Source organism: Ranitomeya imitator, chromosome 5 (assembly GCF_032444005.1).
Source record: "Ranitomeya imitator isolate aRanImi1 chromosome 5, aRanImi1.pri, whole genome shotgun sequence".
Lineage (NCBI taxonomy): Eukaryota > Metazoa > Chordata > Amphibia > Anura > Dendrobatidae > Ranitomeya > Ranitomeya imitator.
Window position 1 is genome coordinate 427,365,044 of NC_091286.1, and position 24,649 is coordinate 427,389,692.

The 24,649-nt window shown below is 40.7% G+C and overlaps 1 protein-coding gene across 1 annotated transcript; it reads right to left on the minus strand.

Moving 5' to 3' along the window:
- Positions 1 to 2,683: 2,683 nt before the first annotated feature.
- Positions 2,684 to 23,775, minus strand: CLDN1 (claudin 1). The gene is made up of 4 exons (XM_069727109.1): positions 23,394 to 23,775; positions 13,560 to 13,724; positions 10,229 to 10,313; positions 2,684 to 4,481 (listed from the first exon to the last, which is right to left on the minus strand). The coding sequence occupies exons 1-4, from the start codon at positions 23,614 to 23,616 to the stop codon at positions 4,316 to 4,318; spliced, it is 639 nt and encodes a 212-aa protein (XP_069583210.1). The 5' UTR covers positions 23,617 to 23,775; the 3' UTR covers positions 2,684 to 4,315.
- Positions 23,776 to 24,649: the final 874 nt, after the last annotated feature.

The window sequence follows — 24,649 nt, forward strand, 5'->3', positions numbered from 1 at the left end:
ATACTATCCATTAAAAGTAAATTTTATTTACGGGAAACTGTACAAGCTTTATTCCTAAGCCACAAAAGGTCATTGCTAAAGAAGCTGGCTGTTCACCGAGTGCTGTATCCAAGCATATTAAAGTTGGGTGGAAGGAAAAAGTGTGGTACAAAAAGATGCACAAGCAACCGGGATAACCGCATGAATGCTCTTACTGAACATACATTTCAGTTGGCCAACATTTCACATTTTTAAATCATTTTTCAAGCTGGTGTTATAAAGTATTCTAATTTATTGAGATAATGGTTTGGGGGGTTTTATTGGCTATAAACCATAATCATCAACATAAACAGAAATAAACACTTAAAATAGATCACTCTGCTTGTAATTACTCTAATAAATAAATACATTTCACTTTTTGTATTGAAGAACTGAAATAAATTAACTTTGTGATGATATTCTAATTTTATGAGAAGCACCTGTATGTTTGTAGCACAGCTGTGTATGTATGCTATGGATATAGCAAAGCTGTAGTGTGTATTTTGGTTAGAGCAGAGCTGTGTGTGTGTGTGTAAGCAGGTTACGGGATGCATTGACGTAAAAAAAGGCAGAGCAATGGTTAACAATTTAATTTAACAGTAAAGATACTCCTCGCAGGGAGATGAGCAGTTAAAGAGCAAATGATAGGGAAATAGACAACAACATTGTGGTAACAGTCCACTCAATAAACTTATCGTGTTTGTGGCTTCCTCTTCCACAGATGATCCGTTGAGGGCTGTAGTCCCTGTAACAGCCGATGCAATGTCCTCTCGAGAAGATTGCACAGCTCACGATATATCTTCTGGCTGCAGTGGGCGGTCTCTGGTTTTACTCGTTGAGCCAATAGTCCATGAACTTGGGCAGCCAAAGTCAAGGGAGTTGCGTACAGTCTATTGTTAAGGGGGATCTGAAGTGTGCTGTCCACAAAGAAGGCCACAACGAACAGTCCTTAACACGGCCCCCGTTCCTATCGTGTGCAGCACTCAGCTCAACGAAACCCAAGGCCCTTCCTCTGCTGCTGGACTCAGTGGCGTGCTCGTGTAGAGCCGCCCGTGGTACACTGTGGTGCTGCTGCACGCTAAGCGGAGCACGCTGCGCACACACCTGCTCTGTCCCCAGCAGCAAGAAACTGCCCGTCGCACTTTTCTGTTTGCCACGCCCCCCTGCTTCTGGGTGAAAAGGTCTGCCCGGTTCCCTATTCTTTCCAAGACAAAACCTGGGACGCAGCCACAACAGTACGGGTGCCCGCAGCCCAGTCTTCCTCCTTTCATGTGAACTATGGATTTTGCAGAGATGTGAGTGTATACTATGGTTGGAGCGGAGCTGTGTGTATAAAACATGAATGCAACATTTATCAGTGTACTTACTATATATTTTAGGCTCTGTTCATATCTTCTTCCGAACATGTTACAGCCCCCTGTATGTGTCCTTTGCCATATGCCAGACCAGAATGCTTTTCTCTGTTCCAGTGTCATGCCTCCAAGGGAGGTGACCCATGCAGATACTGAGCCCACCCACTTATGCAAGCCTGGTCCTGACTATCCAGCCTGGCCAATAAGTAGGTGATCTATTCATGTTTGCACCCAACCTCTTCTACATGCTATAACCCTGATAACTTTATTAAGAAGTGAAAATGTACATAAAAGATGCTGAATACAGACTATGAAGGCATTTCGGTTGAATATGCCATTAATGTAATCCTCACTGATATAGGAAAGTGATCTGTCTAATCCTCTTAACTTTTTCTAGATGTCATATGGTCAGTTATTTTCTATACAGTACAGTCTTCAGAATAATCGCAAAGTGGAACAATTGCATATCACAGTTATAGGTTACCACTATAGGTTAGTACTGCCGCTTTGCTGCCCTGGGATCTTGGGATCCAACAAAGGGCAACATCTACAAGGAGTTTGCAAAGCCTAAAAGTCTCCTTACACTGGCTTAGCCCTTTCTACAAGGAGAAATGTCCCCCCTTAGATCCCTAGGAATAGGCCTCTAACAGACACTACATACTTACATTCCGGTGTCTGTCCTCTCCGGCGCTCTGCTTCTCTGCACTAAGCGCTGGCCGGAAAGCACAGCGGTGACGTCACCGCTGTGCTTTCCGGCCGCTGCGCTTACACAGTGCAGAGAAGCAGAGCGCCGGAGAGGACAGACACCGGAATGTAAGTATGTAGTGTTTGGTTTTTTTTACGTTTACGCTGGTAACCAGGGTAAACATCGGGTTACTAAGCGCGGCCCTGCGCTTAGTAACCTGATGTTTACCCTGGTTACCAGTGAAGACATCGCTGAATCGGCATCACACACGCCGATTCAGCGATGTCTGCGGGAGATCCAGCGACGAAATAAAGTTCTGAACTTTCTGCGCCAACCAACGATGGCACAGCAGGATCCTGATCGCTGCTGCATGTCAAACACAACGATATCGCTATCCAGGACGCTGCAACATCACGGATCGCTAGCGATATCGTTCTTTGTGAAGGTACCTTAAGTATTGTGGAAAGGATTGTTAGAGGGTCAATATTAACTTTTAAGATTGCTACTTCCAACAGGTGATGCTAGATTTCAAGTTCTCTTTCTGTCTGAAGAGGCAATTTGCATAAAGATATATATTTATATGAGCAACATGAATAAATTTAAAACTTCAGTCAATAAACAAAATACCTTTTGGTTACTGTAAAAACATGTCATTTATTTAAAAAAAATATCACAAAAACATTCAAATCAGGTTCATTATAATAAGGAATGCACCACCTCCAAAGCTCATTGCCATGTGAGGATCGTTACCCTTCTGCCTCTTAGGACGCTTGAGATTTATCACGTTGACACTAGACAATACATATTCCTAATACTCTAAAATCCAAGTGTGGCGAATTGATATTTTAAAGAAAGAAAAATATACTTTTGGTATCAATTGCAAAGCGAATGTTATACATATATACATACAGAGTTTATTAAGGATATTGTACTTTCGTGGCTTTGAAATTATTGAATCTTTGACAAGACTGCAGAGAAATACTCTTCATCTGATTTCGCACCACAAAGCCTATTGTCATTTCCAAAAGAGCTGCAGGTCTGTGACACTTGTCTGGACTCATACAGCTACGTTCTCATGTGTTCACCTACTATTAAGGAATGGATAGGAAGAGAAAGCATTCATCTGAGCTATTTCAGCACATAAGAAGATTTTTTTTAAAGTATTTCCAAGGTTTGTTTTTTAAAGATCAGTCACAATAGTATTAAAAGAAAGGTGCAGATTGAGGAATTGGTTGATGTTTCTTTATTTTTTGCTAGTTTTTTCATATTTAGAGTTTTTTTCAGAGAGTCAAGACTGTACGTACCATAAGGGATGCCATGGGGTCCTGACAAGAAGAGGTCCAGCCAGATTGACTGAATCTCCTCTCTTCAGGTCCTGCAATAGTAGCAAATAGGATTATGGGATATTTACCCAGGGATCTTAAACATGGGCACCAAAAATATGAATTAATTCTGTCCCATGATGTTAGAATTGTGATAGCATTAACCAGCACCAAAAAAAGTCCCCTTTTAAATTATTGCTCTTGGGCTCCTTTCTACTACTAAACTATTATTTATAAACTATAAACTACTATACTACTAAACAAAGCATTTTTTTTTCAAAATTTAGTCCCAAGAAAACTACTATTACATAAAAAGACCATCGTTTGACACTAAGAAAATATCTCTATTTGTCAATGACATCCAAGATATAATGCGGCTGGCTTGAACAGTGGTTCATTTAATACAATAAATAGTCTCTTAGCTCTATTTAACTATGACTAATGAGAGGTACATCCCGTAATTCCAAATTATGCAAAAAATAACCTTTGAGATTCTGATATGTAAAAGTGCTTAATACTTATAAATGTATATATCGGACAGTAATTAGTGATGCTCTATATGTTATTAATATAGAAATGCATTTTAATGACCTTTTTGCATGATTTCCAATCTGTTCTTTATCATGACTGATGACTACATTTCCATAAATCTACTTATCAGTACATGGGATTTGTACATCTGGGAAATTTGCGATTTTGTTTTTTACTTTACTTTTCGTTTTGGACTTCCCATTGCCTCGTGACCTTTTAATCACCACTCAATTAATAAGTTAATAACTTTCGACGTTTCGAACCACTTTTCTTTCAATTACTAGAATCATGGACTGTGTTGCTGGTAAAATAACAGGTAATTTTGGCAAGTGGGACTATTTCTCTAGTGGCAGTAGGAAAAAAGATTGTCAATTCCGAGTGAAATATTTAGGCAGTATCATTCTGATTTACACGTAGTCTTTTCCTGAAGGTGCTGAAGGTGCATTTTTGTTGTAGCTTCTTGGTGGGTATGAAGTTTCTCTTCTGGGGCAAGAGCAGCACAGAAGAGCACCTCCTAAAATGGCAAGTGCAGCTCCAGCCCAGCCAATAAATAAAGCTGGACCAAACTCATACCTAGGACAAAAAAGAAAAAAAGATATAATTGTCTGCAGCTTTTGCATTTACAAAATTTATGATTTTTAAATGAGTAGTATAACTAGGTAAAAAGTTGATGCGTTTCAAGTGGAAATAGACTAAAGCTACTGATATAGCTTATTCATCATAGTTTCTCCAATGTATAGATTTCAGTTGCAGTCCCAGGGTCTAATCAGCTCTATTTCCACATTGGGTTTCAAACAGAAGAAAGATTTCTCCTCCCTCTATGTCTTGATAACTTATCTGAGAAGGCTGGTTCAGAGACAGAACCCTTTTTTGGCTATGAATAAACAGAGATAGAGAACGGCTTAAGGTACTGTCACACTAGACGATATCGCTAGCGATCCGTGACGTTGCAGCGTCCTCGCTAGCGATATCGTCCAGTGTGACAGGCAGCAGCGATCAGGCCCCTGCTGGGAGATCGCTGGTCGGGGAAGAAAGTCCAGAACTTTATTTCGTCGCTGGACTCCCCGTAGACATCGCTGAATCGGCGTGTGTGACACCGATTCAGCGATGTCTTTGCTGGTAACCAGGGTAAACATCGGGTAACTAAGCGCAGGGCCGCGCTTAGTAACCCGATGTTTACCCTGGTTACCATCCTAAAAGTAAAAAAACAAACACTACATACTTACCTACCGCTCTCTGTCCTCCAGCGCTGTGCTCTGCACTCCTCCTGCTCTGGCTGTGAGCGTCGGTCAGCCGGAAAGCAGAGCGGTGACGTCACCGCTCTGCTTTCTGGCTGCCCGGCGCTCACAGCCAGACCAGAGAAGCAGAGCGCCGAGGACAGACAGCGGTAGGTAAGTATGTAGCGTTTGTTTTTTTACTTTTTAGGATGGTAACCAGGGTAAACATCGGGTTACTAAGCGCGGCCCTGCGCTTAGTTACCCGATGTTTACCCTGGTTACCGGGGACCTCGGGATCGTTGGTCGCTGGAGAGCTGTCTGTGTGACAGCTCTCCAGCGACCAAACAGCGACGCTGCAGCGATCCGGATCGTTGTCGGTATCGCAGCAGCGTCGCTATGTGTGACGGTACCTTTAGTTTATGACTTGAGCCTGTTAGTCAGCTGTTTCCATACTCATCACAGACCAAACATGGGGGTAAGGAACCTTTTATCTGTGTCAGAACCATTTTGGAAGTGCCGGGTGCCTGGGACTTGCTCTACAATATGGACATTGAGGAAGTGTAGTGCTGTTCTACTTTGAGACTAAAGAAGGACATAATAGACTCTTATGAAGCCAACTTCAGTCTCAAAGTAGAGCATGCACTCAGCTAAGCATTTCTGCTCATTGCCTCTACATGCCAATTATTTTTAACATTCAGTTTAAGGGTGCATGTCCAGGGTCCGGATTGCCGGTGCTTTGGACGGAGCGGAAAACCCGCTCTGCCCAAAGCGCCGCCCCCTTCTATACGCACGGTGATTCCGGAAGTGTTCATTGTACACATCCGGAATCGCCGTACCCTATACATAGGACCCTGTTATTTACCTTGCGGCCGCATGTCTGGAAACGCAGGGCCGCCGGATGCGTGCTCACACACATAGTGGAGACAGGATTTCATAAAATTCCCTCCACTATGCTGTAACATCTTGATGCTGCACGTTGAATGCTGCGGCTGTACGCAGCGTTCAATCCGCAGCTAATCCGGATGTAATCCGGCACATGGACACTTACCCTAACAAAGGAAAACATTCAGATTGAGAAGAGGTTGTTCTAGTAGTAAATAACCCAGTTAAAATATATTAGTAAGTTCAATCTATTTCCACGTGAAATACATTCAGACAGCTTTTTATCTAGCTGGACAATCCCTGGGAGGCTAGATCTGGATGAAATATTGTTCATGTTGCTTGTAATCAACTGATCTCACTATCTTCTATAAGATCATGAATTAACCCTCTACAGTTTCAGTTGTTAGGTGTGTCTTGGCTTCATGTATCAAAACCATTAGGGTTTTCAGTATTTTACATCAAATATATAGAAAAAAAATAAAGCTGAATTTTGACTGATCTCGAAAAAAAAGACAATTTTAGGGTATGTGCACACGTCCGGATTTCTTGCAGAAATTTCCTGAAGAAAACCGGAAATTTTCTGCAAGAAATCCGCATTTTTTTGTGTTTTTTTTCCCGTTTTTTTCGCGTTTTTTTTTTAGCATTTTGCAAGCGAAATTAGCTTGCAGAATGCTAAAGGTTTCCAAGCGATCTGTAGCATCGCTTGGAAAAGTGACTGACAGGTTGGTCACACTTGTCAAACATATTGTTTGACAAGTTTGACCAACTTTTTATTATAGATGCTGCCTAAGCAGCATCTATAGTAAAAGATAGAATGTTTAAAAATAATTAAAAAAATGGTTATACTCACCTGCAGACAGCCGATCTCCTCAGCGGTGTCCGTTCCTATACATGGTGTGTGTGTGCAGGACCTTCGATGACGTCATGGTCAAGTGAGCGGTCACGCGACCAATCACAAGACGGCGACATCATCGCAGGTCCTTCACACAGACCATCTCTACAGGAACGGAAGCGGCAATGTGCACCGATGAGAGGCGGGTAGACTCCGGGGCCATCAGAGGGTGAGTATATGACTATTTTTTATTTTAATTCCTTTTTTTTTTTACCAATTATATGGTGCCCAGTCCGTGGAGGAGAGTCTCCTCTCCTCCAGCCTGGGTACCAACCGCACATAATCTGCTTACTTCCCGCATGGTGTGCACAGCCCCATGCGGAAAGTAAGCAGATCAATGCATTCCTAGGTGTGCGGAATCCCCGCAATTCCCAAATTTAATGAACATGTTGCTTTTTTTTCCGCAATGCGATTTTTTCGCGGAAAAAAAAGCAACAGTTGCACAAGAAATGCGGAATAGACTGTAAATAATAGGAGGCATATGTAAGCATTTTTTTCGCGTTTTTATAGCGAAAAAAACGCAAAAAATACTGAACGTGTGCACATGGCCTTAGATTTTTTTTCTGGAATTGTTCTTTTAGTGTAAGAAGTCTAACATCAATCTTAACTGCTTCAATTGGGGTAGTACCTCATGTTCTTATCTTTTGCATTAAAGAAGCATGCCTATTAAAGTGTTTATCCTCTTAATATATTACAAAATTCATATTATATAGCAGTATGTACTAACAATTGCTCATTTTGTCTTTCTACCCAGCTAATTAATCCATTTTCTTTCCTCTACAAAGTCTACTTAGAAACAGGTACCTTTTCCCTACATTTCTCATTCCTCTCTTCAATTTCTGTCCAAAGACATACTGATAGGGAATTTAGATTGTGAGCCCCATCAGGGACAGTGATGATAATGTGTGCGAAATGTAAATCTCTGCTGAATATGTTAGCGCTATATAAAAATAAAGATTATTATTATTATTATTATTATTTCTGACCTAGCTGCTACCTCTCCCCACGCCAGAGACTTCTGCAGTGCCTTATGACTCATGCAGGGAAAATAGACTTCCTATTTCTGTATATCTGTATAGAGCTTAGAAGGAGTTAGCTAGTCTGTGCTTTAATCATGTGACGTCATAGACATAATGGAAAAGAGAAGAATTAGCTGGGTAGAAATGAAAAATGAGCAATTGTAAATACACAGTGCTATATATTATGATGATTGCAATTTATTAAGAGGATAACAAAACTTTGATGAGAGAGCTTCTTTAATGACAGGTAAAGATGAGATTTCTAGAAATTATAATCTGAGATAAGTAACGAGCTGCATGTTATCACGAGAAGGGTTTACAGAGAGTTTTAAGTAATGCAAAACACAGTATATCCAAAATTAGTAAGGATGGATCAAAGTCAAAGCAGTCAACCATAATTTATAGATTGCACTTGAGTATAATTCATATTTTACTATTAGTATTAGTTGCTAAGGGGTAAAATGTTACTTTATGAAGAGTGTCAAGTTGACATAGTGAGATTATAAGCCATGCATTACTCCTCTGGGATTTTAAATACGCAAAAAACTTCTTCAAAGAGGAAAAGGAAGTGATTTCTAGTGCCACTTAACCCCTTCATGACCGGGGGATTTTTCGTTTTTCCGTGTTCGTTTTTCGCTCCCCTCCTTCCCAGAGCCATAACTTTCTTATTTTTCCGTCAATTTGGCCATGTGAGGGCTTATTTTTTGCGTGACAAGTTGTACTTTTGAACGACATCATTGGTTTTAGCATGTCGTGTACTAGAAAATGGGAAAAAAATTCCAAGTGCGGTGAAATTGCAAAAAAAGTGCAATCCCACATTGGTTTTTTGTTTGGCTTTTTTGCTAGGTTCACTAAATGCTAAAAATGACCTGCCATTCAGTACGAGTTCATAGACACCTAACATGACTAGGTTATTTTTTATCTAAGTGGTGAAAAAAAATTCCAAACTTTGCTAAAAAAAAAAAAAAAATTGCGCCATTATCCGATATTCGTAGCGTCTCCATTTTTCATGATCTGGGGTCGGTTGAGGGCTTATTTTTTGCGTGCCGAGATGACATTTTTAATGATAGAATTTCGGTGCAGATACGTTCTTTTGATCGCCCGTTATTGCATTTTAATGCAATGTCGCGGCAACAAAAAAACGTAATTCTGGCGTTTCGAATTTTTTTCCCGCTACGCTGTTTAGCGATCAGGTACCAAATATGCGTAGATTTGATATTTTTTTATTGATTTATTTTGATTGGGGCGAAAGGGGGGTGATTTAAACTTTTATGTTTTTTTTATTTTTTTCACATTTTTTTAAACTTTTTTTTTTAATTTTTGCCATGCTTCAATAGCCTCCATGGGAGGCTAGAAGCAGGCACAACTCGATCGGCTTTGCTACATAGCAGCGATCTGCTGATCGCTGCTATGTAGCAGAAATGGAGGTGTGCTGTGAGCGCCGACCACAGGGTGGCGCTCACAGCCACCAGTCATCAGTAACCATAGAGGTCTCTAGGACCTCTATGGTTACCATCCAGACGCATCACCGACCCCCGATCATGTGACGGGGTCGGCGATGACGTCATTTCCGGCCGCACGGCCGGAAGCGGTAGTTAAATGCCGCTGTCTGCGTTTGACAGCGGCATTTAACTAGTTAATAGGTGCGGGCAGATCGCGATTCTGCCCGCGCCTATTACGGGCACATGTCAGCTGTTCAAAACAGCTGACATGTCCCGGCTTTGATGCGGGCTCACCGCAGAGCCCTGCATCAAAGCAGGGGAGCCGGCATCGGACGGTATAGTACGTCCGATGCCGGTAAGGGGTTAAATGAAGCAGCAATCTTAAATGTCATTATCAATCCTTTAAAAAGCCTTTCCACATGGATATGATTGTTGTCATACACTCTAAAACACGTGTCTGCAAATGGAGTTCCTGGTTTGGCTTCATATCCTTAGTCATGTGGCAAAACCCTTTAGTTAGTCGAATTGACTTTTAGAATTGACACTTTTAATAGGTGGTAGCTAAGTTCCTGCCTTTCCATGCTTTTTGCATATTTAAATTCCCAAAGGAGCATTCCATAGCTTAAATGTTATCTTATATCAACTTGCACTCTTCACAAGGAGAAACTTTATCTCTTAAATACTCTTTCAGAAGCCTCTAATCCAGCCTTGCTTTCCACTGCTGAGTGGCAAACAGCCTGAAACACATATCTGCACATGGAGTGCCTGGTTTAGCTTCCTATCTTAAGGCACATGGGAAGTCATTTAAACTCAGTTGATTTTGACTTATAGCATTGCTAACTCCACTAACACTGAATAATATACTTACTTGGAGTTGCTTGGTGTGAAGGCATTATAGAAATCTCGTGCTATTTGGTTTCCATACCATGCTGTTGCAATAAGAACACAAAGACCTAAAGGGAAGAGAACAAATAATTCAGAAGACATGCACCGTGAAAAAATACAAGTTGGGTATCTTCAGTTAAAGAAGCACCCCACCAGTAGCATGGAAGGGCAGAGATGGGTGGGGCGTCTGAGAGCTGCCAGAAGAGATATGGTAGTTGTAGATGTTGTTTTGTAGATCACAAAAAGTCAGAGACTGACACACTGATTAGACATAAGAGCAGATACTGTCCTGGTAGTCAGACTGAAATCACATGACCCGACTGTCCATAATAAAGGGAGACAAATATATAACTGAAACTGAGCTGGGATGAAGCAAAATACACTGCTGGGATATTGCTGGTGAGTTACCATTAAATGTGGAGGTGTATGATGAAAGTGTTTATTTCAGTATATGCAAAAAATGTTACTGCTATAAGAAATCTATCACATACGAGAAACTTTGATGGACTACATTACATAGTTTATAATTAAATTATTAAAATTGTATTTAATAGAAACATGAAAATGTTCCTTTACTCAGTCTTGCAGCATTGGGCGCAAGAGCAGTGCACAAAATGTGACTGTGAGGCAGAGCAGAAGAGTATGTGCTGTATTTCAAGAGTCGTAATGTCCAGGGCCAGCGTTAACGGCAGGCAGACAGACAGCTGCCTAGTGCCCCCAGCCAGTTGCCTGCCGCCAGCGCTGACTCCCCCCTCCAGTGCTGACTCCTCCCCACCACCGCCATCGCATTGAACTATACTAGCATCATAGACGCCGGTACAGTTCAAAGCAATGATGGAGGAGAGAGTGTCAGCTGATGCTCCCTCTCCCATCATTACCCTCTGCCTCTGACACTGCGGGTGTGTGATGATGTCACTTCATCGCTTACCGGACCGGAGCCGAGCCTGGAGCACTGGGAGCAGTGCTGGGCACGAGGAGAGATGAGGATTGTGTGTTTTTTTTAAATATATCAATGAGTGATTACTGGACCGTGGGACCATTCTCGGTGGGGTCAGCTACATTATATTCTATGGGGGAGGGCTGTATTAGATTCTATGGAGGAGAGCTGTTATATCCTTTGGGGAGGGCTGTATTATATTCTATGGGGGCTGCATTATATTCTATGGGGGAGGGCTGTATTATATTCTATGGTGGGCTATATTACATTCTACGGGGCGGGCTGTATTATATTCTAGATTTTATGGGAGGGCTCTATTATATTCTATGGGGGCTGCATTATATTCTATGGGGGCTGTATTATATTCCATGGGTGACGGCTGTATTATATTCTATAGGAGGGCTGTATTATATTCTATGGGGAGGGCTGTATTATATTCTAAGAGGGAGGCTGTATTATATTCTATGGGGGAGGATTGCATCATACTCTTTGATGGGGCTAAATTATATTTTATGGGGGGCTGCATTATATTCTATGGGGGCTACATTATACTCTATGAGGGGGCTACCATATATTCTATGGAGGCGCAACTTTATACTATGTGAGGGGCTGCATTATATTCTATGGGGGTTAAATTATATTGTACGGCAGTGCTGCATTATACTCAGGGGGCTACAATATATTCTGTGGTGTGGCAGCATTATACTATATGTGGGCTGCATTATACTGTATCAAAGACTATGGGGAATACATTATACTATATGAAGAACTATGGGGTGCATTATACTATGGGAAGTGAATTGTACTACATGGATGACAATGGCAGTGCATTATACTATATGGAGCACTATTGAGGAGTCTATTATACTGTATGGAGGACTGAGAAGTGTATTTTAATATATGGAGGACTATGAGGAGTGTATTATACTATATGGAGGACTAAGTAGTATTTTAATATATGGAGGAATATGAAGAGTGTATTATACTATATTGAGAACTGAGGAGTATATTATACTATATGGAGGACTATGGGGCACATTATATTATATAGAGGACTATGGGGTGTGCATTTTACAATATGGATGACTGTGGTGCACAATAAACTATGTGGAGGACTATGAGGCGTATTATGCTAAACAAGCAAAATGCTGCATATTCATCGAGTGATTGGATTGTTTATGCGGGAACAAAAATTATTGTTCACAGCAGCACATCGCCTGTGTAAACTGTAGATATGCTGCTGATAACATGATACTGTATGGGGACAGATTGATCTAATTGTGATTGTTCTGTTCCCTTCATTCTTTCTCAGTTAAGGCCCCTTCACACTTAGCGACGCTGCAGCGATACCGACAACGATCTGGATCGCTGCAGCGTCGCTGTTTGGTCGCTGGAGAGCTGTCACACAGACCGCTCTCCAGCGACGCCGGTAACCAGGGTAAACATCGGGTAACTAAGCGCAGGGCCGCGCTTAGTAACCCGATGTTTACCCTGGTTACCATGCTAAAAGTAAAATAAAACAAACACTAGATACTTACCTACAGCCGTCTGTCCTCCAGCGCTGCGCTCTGCTTCTCTGCTCTCCTCCTGTACTGTCTGTGAGCCGGAAAGCAGAGCGGTGACGTCACCGCTCTGCTTTCCGGCTCCCAGCCAGTACAGGAGGAGAGCAGAGCACAGCGCTGGAGGACAGACAGCGGTAGGTAAGTATCTAGTGTTTGTTTTTTTTTACTTTTAGCATGGTAACCAGGGTAAACATCGGGTTACTAAGCGCGGCCCTGTGCTTAGTTACCCGATGTTTACCCTGGTTACCAGTGAAGACATCGCTGGATCGGTGTCACACACGCCGATCCAGCGATGTCAGCAGGAGATCCAGCGACGAAATAAAGTTCTGGACTTTATTCAGCGACCAACGATCTCCCAGCAGGGGCCTGATCGTTGGTCGCTGTCACACATAACGATTTCATTAACGATATCATTGCTACGTCACAAATAGCAACGATATCGTTAACAATATCGTTATGTGTGAAGGTACCTTTAGTGTAAAGAGGCCGGGAAACAAGCGAACGACTTAAATATTGTCGATCACATTCGTTTAGCGGCCTGAACTCAGTGCATGTAACTACAACAGAAATGCTTCCGTGTGATGTAATATGTCAGCATTTGGGGCCCCATTTTAAACTTTTACCTAGGGCCCCACTTTGCCTAAAACCGGCCCTGGTAATGTCGTATCCTCTTTAGGATGTCAATCACGCCACAATAGGCGGCATTATAGATTGGACTGCTTATCAAGTCAGAGAAACATATAAAGAAGTGAAAGTCAATTTATTCTTAGAGCATGGGGCGTAATGTAAATTCACCTAAATACAATGAATCTTACCAGCAATAATGAAAAGAGCGCCTCCTACAATCCCCACTTTGGCTTTTTTCACCTCATCATCTTGTAGACAAGTTAGGCATTTCATACCTACTGCAGCAATGCAAGCAGCAAAGAATCCCACAAGGATTCCACAAATCATCAGTGCCCGTGTGGCCTGCATAGTGCCTGAATAAAGAAGAAAGATTTGTTAGTAAATCATATTTACTACTAAAATACATAATGTATCACAATATTAGCCTTTATTTTGGCAGTGAGATTTGAATGACCCTAATATTGGGCAGAGAATAGAGTTGGAGTGACAGAGGTTTCAGATCTACAATAGCTCCTTAGCCTCATTTGCATCTGCTTACAGATTCCCTTAAAGCTGATAGTATGAAATCTTAAGGCCATTACTAAAGTGAACTTGACATCTGATACATGCTGCCAATCCATGGACACCATGTTTCAGACACTGGCAGTACAGTCTCAGCCAGGTATATATTAACAATCAATAGATTGGACTAGTTGGACTTCCTGCCCGCTGCCCTTGGTCCTTGCCTATATGCATACATTGACTATTAAAAGTATATTTTTCTCTGAAAGGCTGCAATGTTTCAATGTCAAACATACCTCGCTGAGACCATACAGCCAGTGCCTGATATATGCTGCCCGTGGACTGGGCAGAATGCATCAGATTTCAGGTTATCTTTGAAGGAAAACTGTCAAGTGACAACATGCTATTAATCTGCAGATATGGATTTAATTTGCAGGTTAATGTATGGAACCTGCTGGGTGCCCATATCTTGAGTCCCAGTGCCTGGAGCAAATTAACTTTATTCCTACTGGCAGAATTTGGTGTTCAGTCACAGTGTTGGCATCGGCACAGGTTCAATCATGGCCCTGTAACCCCGCTGCCGGCACTTACTAACAGCGGATCGGCATTAAACCCTGCAGTGGGGCTCAAAATGCGAGTGCCAGGCATCTTCAGAATGCTATTACCCTCCAGTTTTGCTCCATATCTGCAGGTTAATAGCATTATTTCACGTGACAAGTTCCCTTTAAGACCCTTTTCCGAAGGCTAATAATTAATGAGGGTTCATCAAAACTCTTGTTTCTGATCATTGGCCATTGTATACATGTCATCAATCAACTTGATGGATGAGCAAACTGCTAGATTGTTGGCAGATTTGATCGTTTATGCCGGACATTAAATCCCAGACAATATGTATTTTATATGCGGACAGAACTACTGTATTAAAGATTATTCTGTACATAAAGTTTGCATCGGTCAACGTGCAGAAATTGGCCAACATGCTGTAAATGCAGCCCTATTGTTCACACAACTTCCCTGATTTGCTGAGTAAGTAGCTGCAGGGACTACATGTGCCTTCATGCCGGTTCCCCAAATATGTTTCCATTGGGCGTGTGAGTATGTTTTCTCATTAACTTATTATATTTCACATTGATGTAATAGACAATTTGTGGAGAATACTGCCTTGGGTGATTTTAACAATGATACAGTTAAGAGGAATAATTCATGGTCTTGCTGTATATCACATGGCGGCTCAGAGTCTTCTCTGTTTGTCACATCCTGCTTTAGCTCCATATTGGGATATCAAACTTAATCAAAATAACAAAGGTTGTTATAAAGATTTCTAACCCCAGATATACGAATAAGTAGGAGAAAGCTCCCCAACCAAGTATTCTAACCAGTAACATGTTCTCAAAATAAACACCTAAAACCGTATTCAGTCATTGGTAACCAGCAGTGGATATTAAATGGAATAGTTTTTACAATTGCTTTTTTTTCTATTTTATTATACTTGGCAGATGTTTTATTCTTTTCATGGACGACCAATATTATGATGTCTTTCGCTTCCTAGATTAGGTGACTGTATAATAACAACATCTTTGAAAATCTTCCTGTTTTTAATTCTTTGCCAAGTTCTAACTTGAAAAGTAGCAACGTTTCTAACTTGTAAGCAAGTTTAAACCTGGCTCTGTTTTTATTATAAGTTCATCCAAAAGATTCTTCTACCTCCTGAAGCACGGAAACCCAACCCTGGTCTACCCTTTGTGCGGTTATGGAAGTTTTTTTTCACTGGATTATATTTTCTCAGAGATAAAGAACAGTAAAATATATTCTTAGCTACATTTACATCTGTAGCTCTACAGAATTTCATCCCTGTAGTTAGATTCAATTTTCAGCTTAGTCCATGTTTAAATGTGATTTTCAATTTGTTCATTTATTTAGATTTGTTTTATATTTATACATGGAGTTTAATAGATGGAGAGGGTTTCCGCTAACACTTCAAGTCCCTTCCCCCCCCAAAACAAGTAATTGTGAGCTGATCTGTTTTCATTGTATGTACTGTGCCTCTTAAGTAAAACAAACAGATTTTCTCGATAAAACATTGAAGGAAATAATACATTAATAAAATACTACAATATACTTCAAAAATTTATGTTTCTGTAAAAAATAATAAAAACAATAAAATGTCCCAATAAAATCCAATCACAATGCAAAAATGGGAAAGTAAAAAAAAAATACCGTACACTTGGTAATTGTGTCAAATTTATATAATAAGGTTAAAGAGCTATTTGTATCTTAATGTGAACAACATAAAAACAGTATACATATACAGTATACAGTATACTCTAAAATGACACAATTAAAAATATTAATTTGAGATAAGAATAGATATTGCAAATATGAGAGAATTGCAGAGTCCCAAATTATGACCTTAGTAGTGATGAGCGAGTGTGCTCGTTACTCGAGTTTTCAGAGTATGCTCGACTCTCAACCAAGTATTGATGGTGCTCGGATGCGATGCTCAGATCCATACCCTGCATGTTGCGTGGCTTAAAGAAAGATGCAGGGATTGCCTGCCATACACGGTTAAATTGTAGCCATGTTTATTGGCTGTATTACGGCCACGAAACATGAAGGACAGGGATCCGAGCATCGGCAATACTCGGTTGAGACTCGAGTATGCTTGGAAAGCTCGCTCATCACTAGACCTTAGGTTATACATAGATTGTTTTGCGGGTCTCTAAGAACTGTTGCAACTTCGTTATTGAATTGCTACTGCTATCTTGAAATAATTTTGCCAAATTGGTCATTCTTGGGAGGCTTGCAATTGTTTGTTTCCCCTATTAATTACAGACTAAAGGAGTTGGCCAGGTTCCTAGAACAGCGGGACGAGGCTGTTGAAATCACAAAATCAGAAGTACTTAAAGGGCCACTGTCACCCCCTCCAGCCGTTATAAACTAAAAGAGCCACCTTGTGCAGCAGTAATGCTGCATTCTAACAAGGTGGCTCTTTTAGTTTTTGGTGCATTTATTCCCAAAATAAAGCATTTTATAACTTATCCAAAATACCTGTCTTTAGCCAGGGAGGCAGGTCCTCACCCCCCTGCTTGAAACGCCAGCTTGCCCAGGAATCCCAGCCCCGCACTGTGCATAATGCATAACACACTGCGTGGCTGGGATTCCCAAGGTGGGTGTCCACACTGGCCGCACAGGCGCAGTCTGCAAGCCTGGCTGTGACATCAGATGGCCAGAGTTCACTGCGCCTGCACCAGACAGTACTACACAGCGCAGGCGCCGGATTTCATGCGAAAACAGCGTGGAGGGGGCGGTGCCCGGCGCCCCTGAAGATTTGAGTGATGGCAGTGTGGCGTTTCAAGCAGGGGGTGAGGACCTGCCTCCCTGGCTAAAGACAGGTATTTTGGATAAGTTATAAAACACTTTATTTTGGGAATAAATGCACCAAAAACTAAAAGAGCCAGAATAGTTAGAATGCAGCATTACTGCTGCGCAAGGTGGCTCTTTTAGTTTAGAACGGCTGGAGGGGGTGACAGTGGCCCTTTAAGCCCCTGCTGCTCCACTGCTCCATGACAATGTTTTATTTACAAGGAAGCAATGGAAATGTCACATCTATAACACATACCACTGCTGCCAATCACTGCCATCTGTGGTAATACCTAGTGAGATGGCAAGAGACTGCTGCATCATTTTATTTTAAATGAATTGTAACATTGTCCCTCATCCCTGTAGTTTTCTTAGTTGCCTGTATTTATAATTATCAACAACTGTTTGCTTCTTTGATGGTGACATACAGGGAAAACATTGTGATGAATGCAGTTGTTCTCTTGTTGAAGAGTCTCCATATTCATATTCCATAGTCCAAAGCTCAAACAAGTCCAGAGTGAAGATAGTCCATTTATAAATTTGACCGATGTTAAAACACTGCTGCCTCGGTTCATCACTATGGGCAATGGTCACGCCAGTCATTAACCATTGAAGGCTGCATTGACATCACCTTCAAAATACGGTCAGCTATCACTGGAGCTTCTCCAAGCCGATCAGAGGCTGGTGAAGAATGTCACTGTGGTCTTGGCTTTACAGCTTGTTTTTCAGGGCTTGGATAACTGTAGCTTCAGTGCACTCAGTTGCACCTTTCACCAGCTTTCCAGTTATGTGGCTAAGTGTTGTGGTTTCCAAAAGCATCACAACCAGCTGCAAGGAACTAATCTGACTGAAGTATGACGAGGCAGTATTTCCTCAGTAAGACACGGGTCTGGTAACTTTTTGAAGTGAAAATATATTTCACTGACATAAAGGAATCTTTTGGGATGGCAGTAGAGGGAAGAGCTGAACCCTGTGCCATGCCGGTGAGCCACTTACTTTACCCAAAGAGTCAATCCTAGCTACAAGATTCTGCCGGGGAGAAAGGGCCTAGTCTCTTAGTCTGAGATGGAAAGGAAGGAGGATTGTAGGCAACATATTCCCCAGCATGCCTATAGAGTGGGATACATGAAAGCCGTCTGCTATGGTATACATTTGGAGTCCACCCTATACAGGCCTCATACATAAGGCCTAAAACGAGATGTGAACAGGGTTTTACTACCAATTAGGCAGCTTGTAAGGGTGTGAACTGCTAATTTTCATAGATTACAAATATGAGCTAACTGTAAAAGGCACATATGAGCTGTCAAATAAACAAGGGGAAATCAGATGTAGCAAAGTTTAACATGACAAATAACACATTTTAATATTTTGTTGCAGAAAGCCATTTTATTTAACAAGGTTAAGATAACATTGCACAGATCATTGACCAATGACAAGTTGAGTGTCAAAATACATTTTTTTGTGCCATAATATTCCAGTGCTGTGTTGTCTGTGTTAAGGTAACATTTGCTACTTCTGTATATGCTGATCTTACACAGTGATCTTCTTCTGGCTTTGTCCACTGCTGTTCTTCAGTTTGGAATGAAACAGTTAACTTAGTATATTATACCTGGAATGTTCTACGGTTAAGGTTAGGTATTCTTAATTCTTGTCTTATATATTTTGGAGTTGTATTGCCTTGTCGAAAATATGCAACTCTCTAGGATGACTATTTTGACAGGCCTGATCTTGCCTGAATGTATTTAGAGACATGTAGAGCATTGTTCAGATCCAAACATCGATAGAGAAGACTGTGAACCAGCCATCTTTGTTGTGTGAAGCTTAGCCTACAAAATTGCTAACCCTTGATTTACTCAACTTTCATGTCTCAGGCCACAAGTCATTCATCTTCTGGATAAAAGGCACCTGCCAATTGTTTCCTGTAGTTAAAGTTTATTGGCTTTTTGATATAATTACTATAATATACATATGAGGGAGTTTAAAATTTCCCAACAGATTCTGTGGCTGCTGTAATATATCTTAATTAGCAAATCTCATGTAAAAAGAATAAAGGGATATATGAAAGCTGTGAAGTCAAAGGCTCCAGCTAACGTGATAATTTACAACCTTTCCCTGGTAAGCTTTATAAATTAGGATTTATCCATTGTTGAAACATCTATAAAGATGTGCAAGACATGGTCCTTAATGGGTAATCTTACCGGAAATGTATGGTAAATTGACATGATATTATTTAATTTGCTTGATTACATAGCGCCAACATATTTTTTTCTCATTAATGTTCACTCTGTACCCCATCTTGACTGAAAAAATAACATAAATGTAGAAATCTTTGCAACTTTATTAAAAAAGAAAAACTGAAATATCACATGGTCATAAGTATTCTGACCCTTTGCTCAGCATTGAGCAAGTACAGCCATGATTGTAGATTGTAAGCTTGCGAGCAGGGACCTCACCCCTAATGTCACTGTTTAAATTGTCTTAACATGTACTGAATTTATTGTCTGTACATGTCCCCGCTTAATTGTAAAGTGCTGCGGAATATGTTGGCGCTATATAAATAAAAAAAATATTATTATTATTAGGATTCTTCTTGGGAATGATGCAACAAGTTTTTCACACCTGGATTTGGGGATCCTCTCCATTCTTCCTTGCAGATTCTCTCCAGTTCCGTCAGGTTGGGTGGTGAACGTTGGTGGACAGCCATTTTCAGGTCTCTCCAGAGATACTCAATTGGATTTACCTCAGGGCTCTGGCTGGGCCAGTCAAGAATGTTCACATAGTTGTTCTGAAGCCACTCCTTTGTTATTTTAGCTGTGTGTTTAGAGTCATTGCCTTGTTGGAAGGTGAACATTTGGTCAAGTCTGAGGTCCAGAGCACTCTGGAAGAGGTTTTCATCCAGGATATCTTTGTACTTGGCTGCATTCATGTTTCCTTCAATTGCAACCAGTTGTCCTGTCCCTGCAGCTGAAAAACAATCCCATAGCTTGATGCTGCCACCACCATGTTTCACTGTTGGGATTTTATTGGGCAGGTGATGAGCAGTTCCTGGTTTTCTTCACACATGTCGCTTAGAATTATCACCAAAAAGTTTTATCCTCATCTCTTCAGACCAGAGAATCTTATTTCACATAGTCTGGGGGTCCTTCGTGTGTTTTTTTTAGCAAACTCTATGGGGGCTTTCATATGTCTTGCACTGAGGAGAGGCTTCAGTTGGGCCACTCTGCCATAAAGGCCTGACTGGTGGAGGGCTACAGTGATAGATGACTTTGTGGAACTTTCTCCCATCGCCCTACTGCATCTCTGGAGCTCAGCCACAATGATCTTGGGGTTCTTCTTTACCTCTCTCACCAAAGCTTTTCTCCCACGATTGCTCAGTTTGGCTGGACGGCCAGGTCTAGGAAGACTTCTGGTAGTCCCAAACTGCTCACATTTAAGGATCATGGAGGCCACTATGCTCATAGGAACCTTGAGTACTGCAGAAATTCTTTTGTAACCTTGGACAGATCTGTGCCTTGCAACAATTCTGTCTCTGAGCTCCTTGGCCAGTTCCTTTGACCTCATAATTCTCATTTACTCTGACATGCACTGTGAGCTGTGAGGTCTTATATAGACAGGTGTGTGACTTTTTAAATCAAGTCTTATTAAAACACAGCTGGACTCCATTGAAGTAGTAGAACCATCTCAAGGAGGATCAGAAGGAAATGGATATCATGTGACTTAAATATGAGTGTCTGAGCAAAGGATCTGAATACTTATGACCATGTGATATTTCAGTTTTTCTTTTTTAATAAATATGCAAACATTTCTATATTTGTTTTTTTTCTGTCAAGATGGGGTGCAGAGTGTACATTAATGAGAAAAAATGAACTTTTTTGAATTTACCAAATGGCTGCAATGAAGCAATGAGTGAAAAAAGTTAAAGGGGTCTGAATACTTTTCGTACCCACTTTAAGAGATACATGTTCCACTACTAAGACTCTCACATTATTGGAAATGGGGTGCTCTTCTCCCCCAATTAGTACTCTAGAGAGTGGAAGACCATGCACACCTGTAACGCTCTCCTTTGAGGACTTTGTGAAATGCAGCCATCTACTACAACACCCAATAGTCTTATAATAGCGAGAGCAGCATTAACAGCCACCACTTCCACTCACATATTCCTTTCTAGAATGCTAAATAGGGGTCCAGGAACCTTAGTCTATTGATATATGGAGGGCCTAGATATAGTTACATAGTGCTCTCTCAGTGCTTTCCCATCATTGTTCCTGAGCAATTTTCGCTATTTTTTCATTTGATGTGAAAATTACTGTACTCTATACATAAAGATGGGGCTACACTAAATTCCAAGGCGGGCTGCAGGTTGTGAACACCTTCTCTACGGGGTACGTAAGATTTGCTTATGCTCTATTTTTCATAGCACTAATTTTCATGTATGATCACATCCTTCACAGTACCGTGGTATAATTTGAGTAGGATGTACTTAGGAATATTGAGAAACACTGAACAAGACTTTTCAAGTTGGATACGTGAGTGATTGGTTCCTTTGAGCTAAGCACATCATTACCTTTTGTACCATACTATTAAATAGACCCTGTGTCTTGACTTGCCCTCACTTGTCTGTAAACTGTAGCAGCATTCCTTTGATGGTGTTATACCTAATTGCACTGGATTCTAACTTTTCATGCTATGAAGTGAATATTGCCTAGAACATAGTATTTTTACTGTGCTATCAGATAAGATCCTATCAAAAAAGTTCTAAAGCAATAATCATTGAAGCTGAATTGCTGCAGACCTCATGATCCAATGACAGGTCTGTATACTATGGCAACTTGAAAACGCCAGATAACTGTGACTAAATAATAATATACGGATCAATCTTAAAATGTTCTCCTAGTCATAAAGTTATCATGTACAAAATATGCTTTTATCACCTTTTAGAAGGTGTAAAACACAGCCCACACAGGTTTTTAACCCAATATCTGTAAGTAACAAAAGTCAAAGCCTCAAAAAATAGTCAAGAAAATGACTTAGATGTCTCAACAGGTAGATATTAATCATGTCCTAAGGTGTAAACACTCGTATGAGGTCATAGTCTATTAGCTGTGAGAGAACCATATATAGTCATTATTACAATATATTATAGTTACTATATTACATACAATATAGCATAAGCAGCCCATGATATTGTTTACTGTATATGCCTGGTATGCATAAAGGCCAGTCAATCAACTAAGGTAGTGGTCTCCAACACTTCTCACCTTGAGAGCCACATTCAACTCTGAGACATGGTTTCGAGCCACATCCAAGCCTGCCCCCACCACAAAAAGTGACACTCAGAGCCCACCATTACCAGTATTATGATTGCAACAGCTTGCCCAAAAAGACCTTGTACCCCACTCCTTTGTAAGCAGTATAATTACATCTAAGGTTTCCCACATTACCCTCATTTGGTGTTCTCATGTCAAGCATACCCTCCACACTATCATGTTCAGCTTCAAGCTCCCCTCTAACTAACAGTATCATCCTATCTACAGCTTACCATATTTAGTTGTCTCGCCCATCCCACAAGTATATGCATATCCAGATCTTCTCTTTTACGCAAGGCTACTCATAAAAGTCACCATCTACAAACCTTCTCCTCATAGCTAGTTGCTAAACCAGATGCTAATGCACAAAGCTGGCAGGCAGCCGAAAGCCAAACATCTTGCACTCGCCAGCCACATGTGTCCCACGAGCCTCTTGTTTGGTGCTCCTGACCTAAGGCATAGTCTTTCTATCTCACATAATTAATTACAGGACCAGAATAAGGCAAGGGTCACAGGTATGGATACTATTGCATTTCATGAAACCTACTTAACATACAAGTACTAGTACAAGCAAACTAAAAATGTATGAAATAGTTGACCATTTGTGAGGATAAATAGACATGATAGATAAATAGATAGATAGATAGATAGATAGATAGATAGATAGATAGATCCTTATGCATGTGCCAATAAAGCCCTCGCTTTTGCATTGGAATTTTATTAGAGTTTTTCCTTTTTTGTTATTTTCTATGTAGCTACATTAATAGATAATTAAACATGGGATAAATGTATAGCTTGATAAGGAGTAGAATATATAGAAAATGTCAAATACACCTTTTTCAGAGTTGTACTTACTTCCCATCTTCAGCAGAGAATCATACGATTTGCATTGCATTTGTCCTGTGCTCTGCATGACACAGGACATCCATAGTCCTTCGTAGGTCACTTGCGCTGTTATGATGGCATCTCCAGCAAAAGACGACATCTTCCATTGTGGAATAGCTACTGCCACTATAAACCCAATCCACCCTATACAAGCCAAAGCAAATCCTAACAATTGTAAGCCTGAATTGGCCATTTTCTATAATAAAAAATAGAGTAGAAAATTCAGTTACTTAGGGGAAACTGTGCTGGACACAGTGTCTACCTTCTCTATCACCTATCTAAAGAGCTGATGAGAGGCAGTCGTAGCAAAGAACTAAGTGCACAATGTCGTCTATCAGTCTTATTTAAAGTCTCTTGAGAAGTTCTCCTAGTGGAAGACAGTAACAACTGCATCCAGAGTAATCACTCCCGTTGCACAATCCTTCCTCCATCACCTCCCACTGCTTCTGATGATACCACATGTTTTTTTTCTGTGTTGCCTCGGGTTAGTGGCTATGCTCATCTCAGCCCTGAAGTCATTGTTATGAGTCTAATCCATAATACATGTTTTGTAAGCCAGGTGTTTTCCATACAGAGACAAGAATAGTATAGAAAAGTCCAAACAGCCCGAACAATACCATGGAAAATAGATGAATCAGACCATCACTACACAAGTTCCTCCTGGATAAATAGCAGTTAGTTGAAGAGGATTATTGTCCAGTTGTTTTGAAAAGATTCATCCCTTCTGTGGGGATTTGTAGTACGTAATTATGGGTTTAACTAAAACTTGAATTTACAGGCAGATAGATTGCTGCAAAAATAAATACAGTGGGGCAAAAAAGTATTTAGTCAGTCAGCAATAGTGCAAGTTCCACCACTTAAAAAGATGAGAGGCGTCTGTAATTTACATCATAGGTAGACCTCAACTATGGGAGACAAACTGAGAAAAAAAAATCCAGAAAATCACATTGTCTGTTTTTTTAACATTTTATTTGCATATTATGGTGGAAAATAAGTATTTGGTCAGAAACAAAATTTCATCTCAATACTTTGTAATATATCCTTTGTTGGCAATGACAGAGGTCAAACGTTTTCTGTAAGTCTTCACAAGGTTGCCACACACTGTTGTTGGTATGTTGGCCCATTCCTCCATGCAGATCTCCTCTAGAGCAGTGATGTTTTTGGCTTTTCGCTTGGCAACACGGACTTTCAACTCCCTCCAAAGGTTTTCTATAGGGTTGAGATCT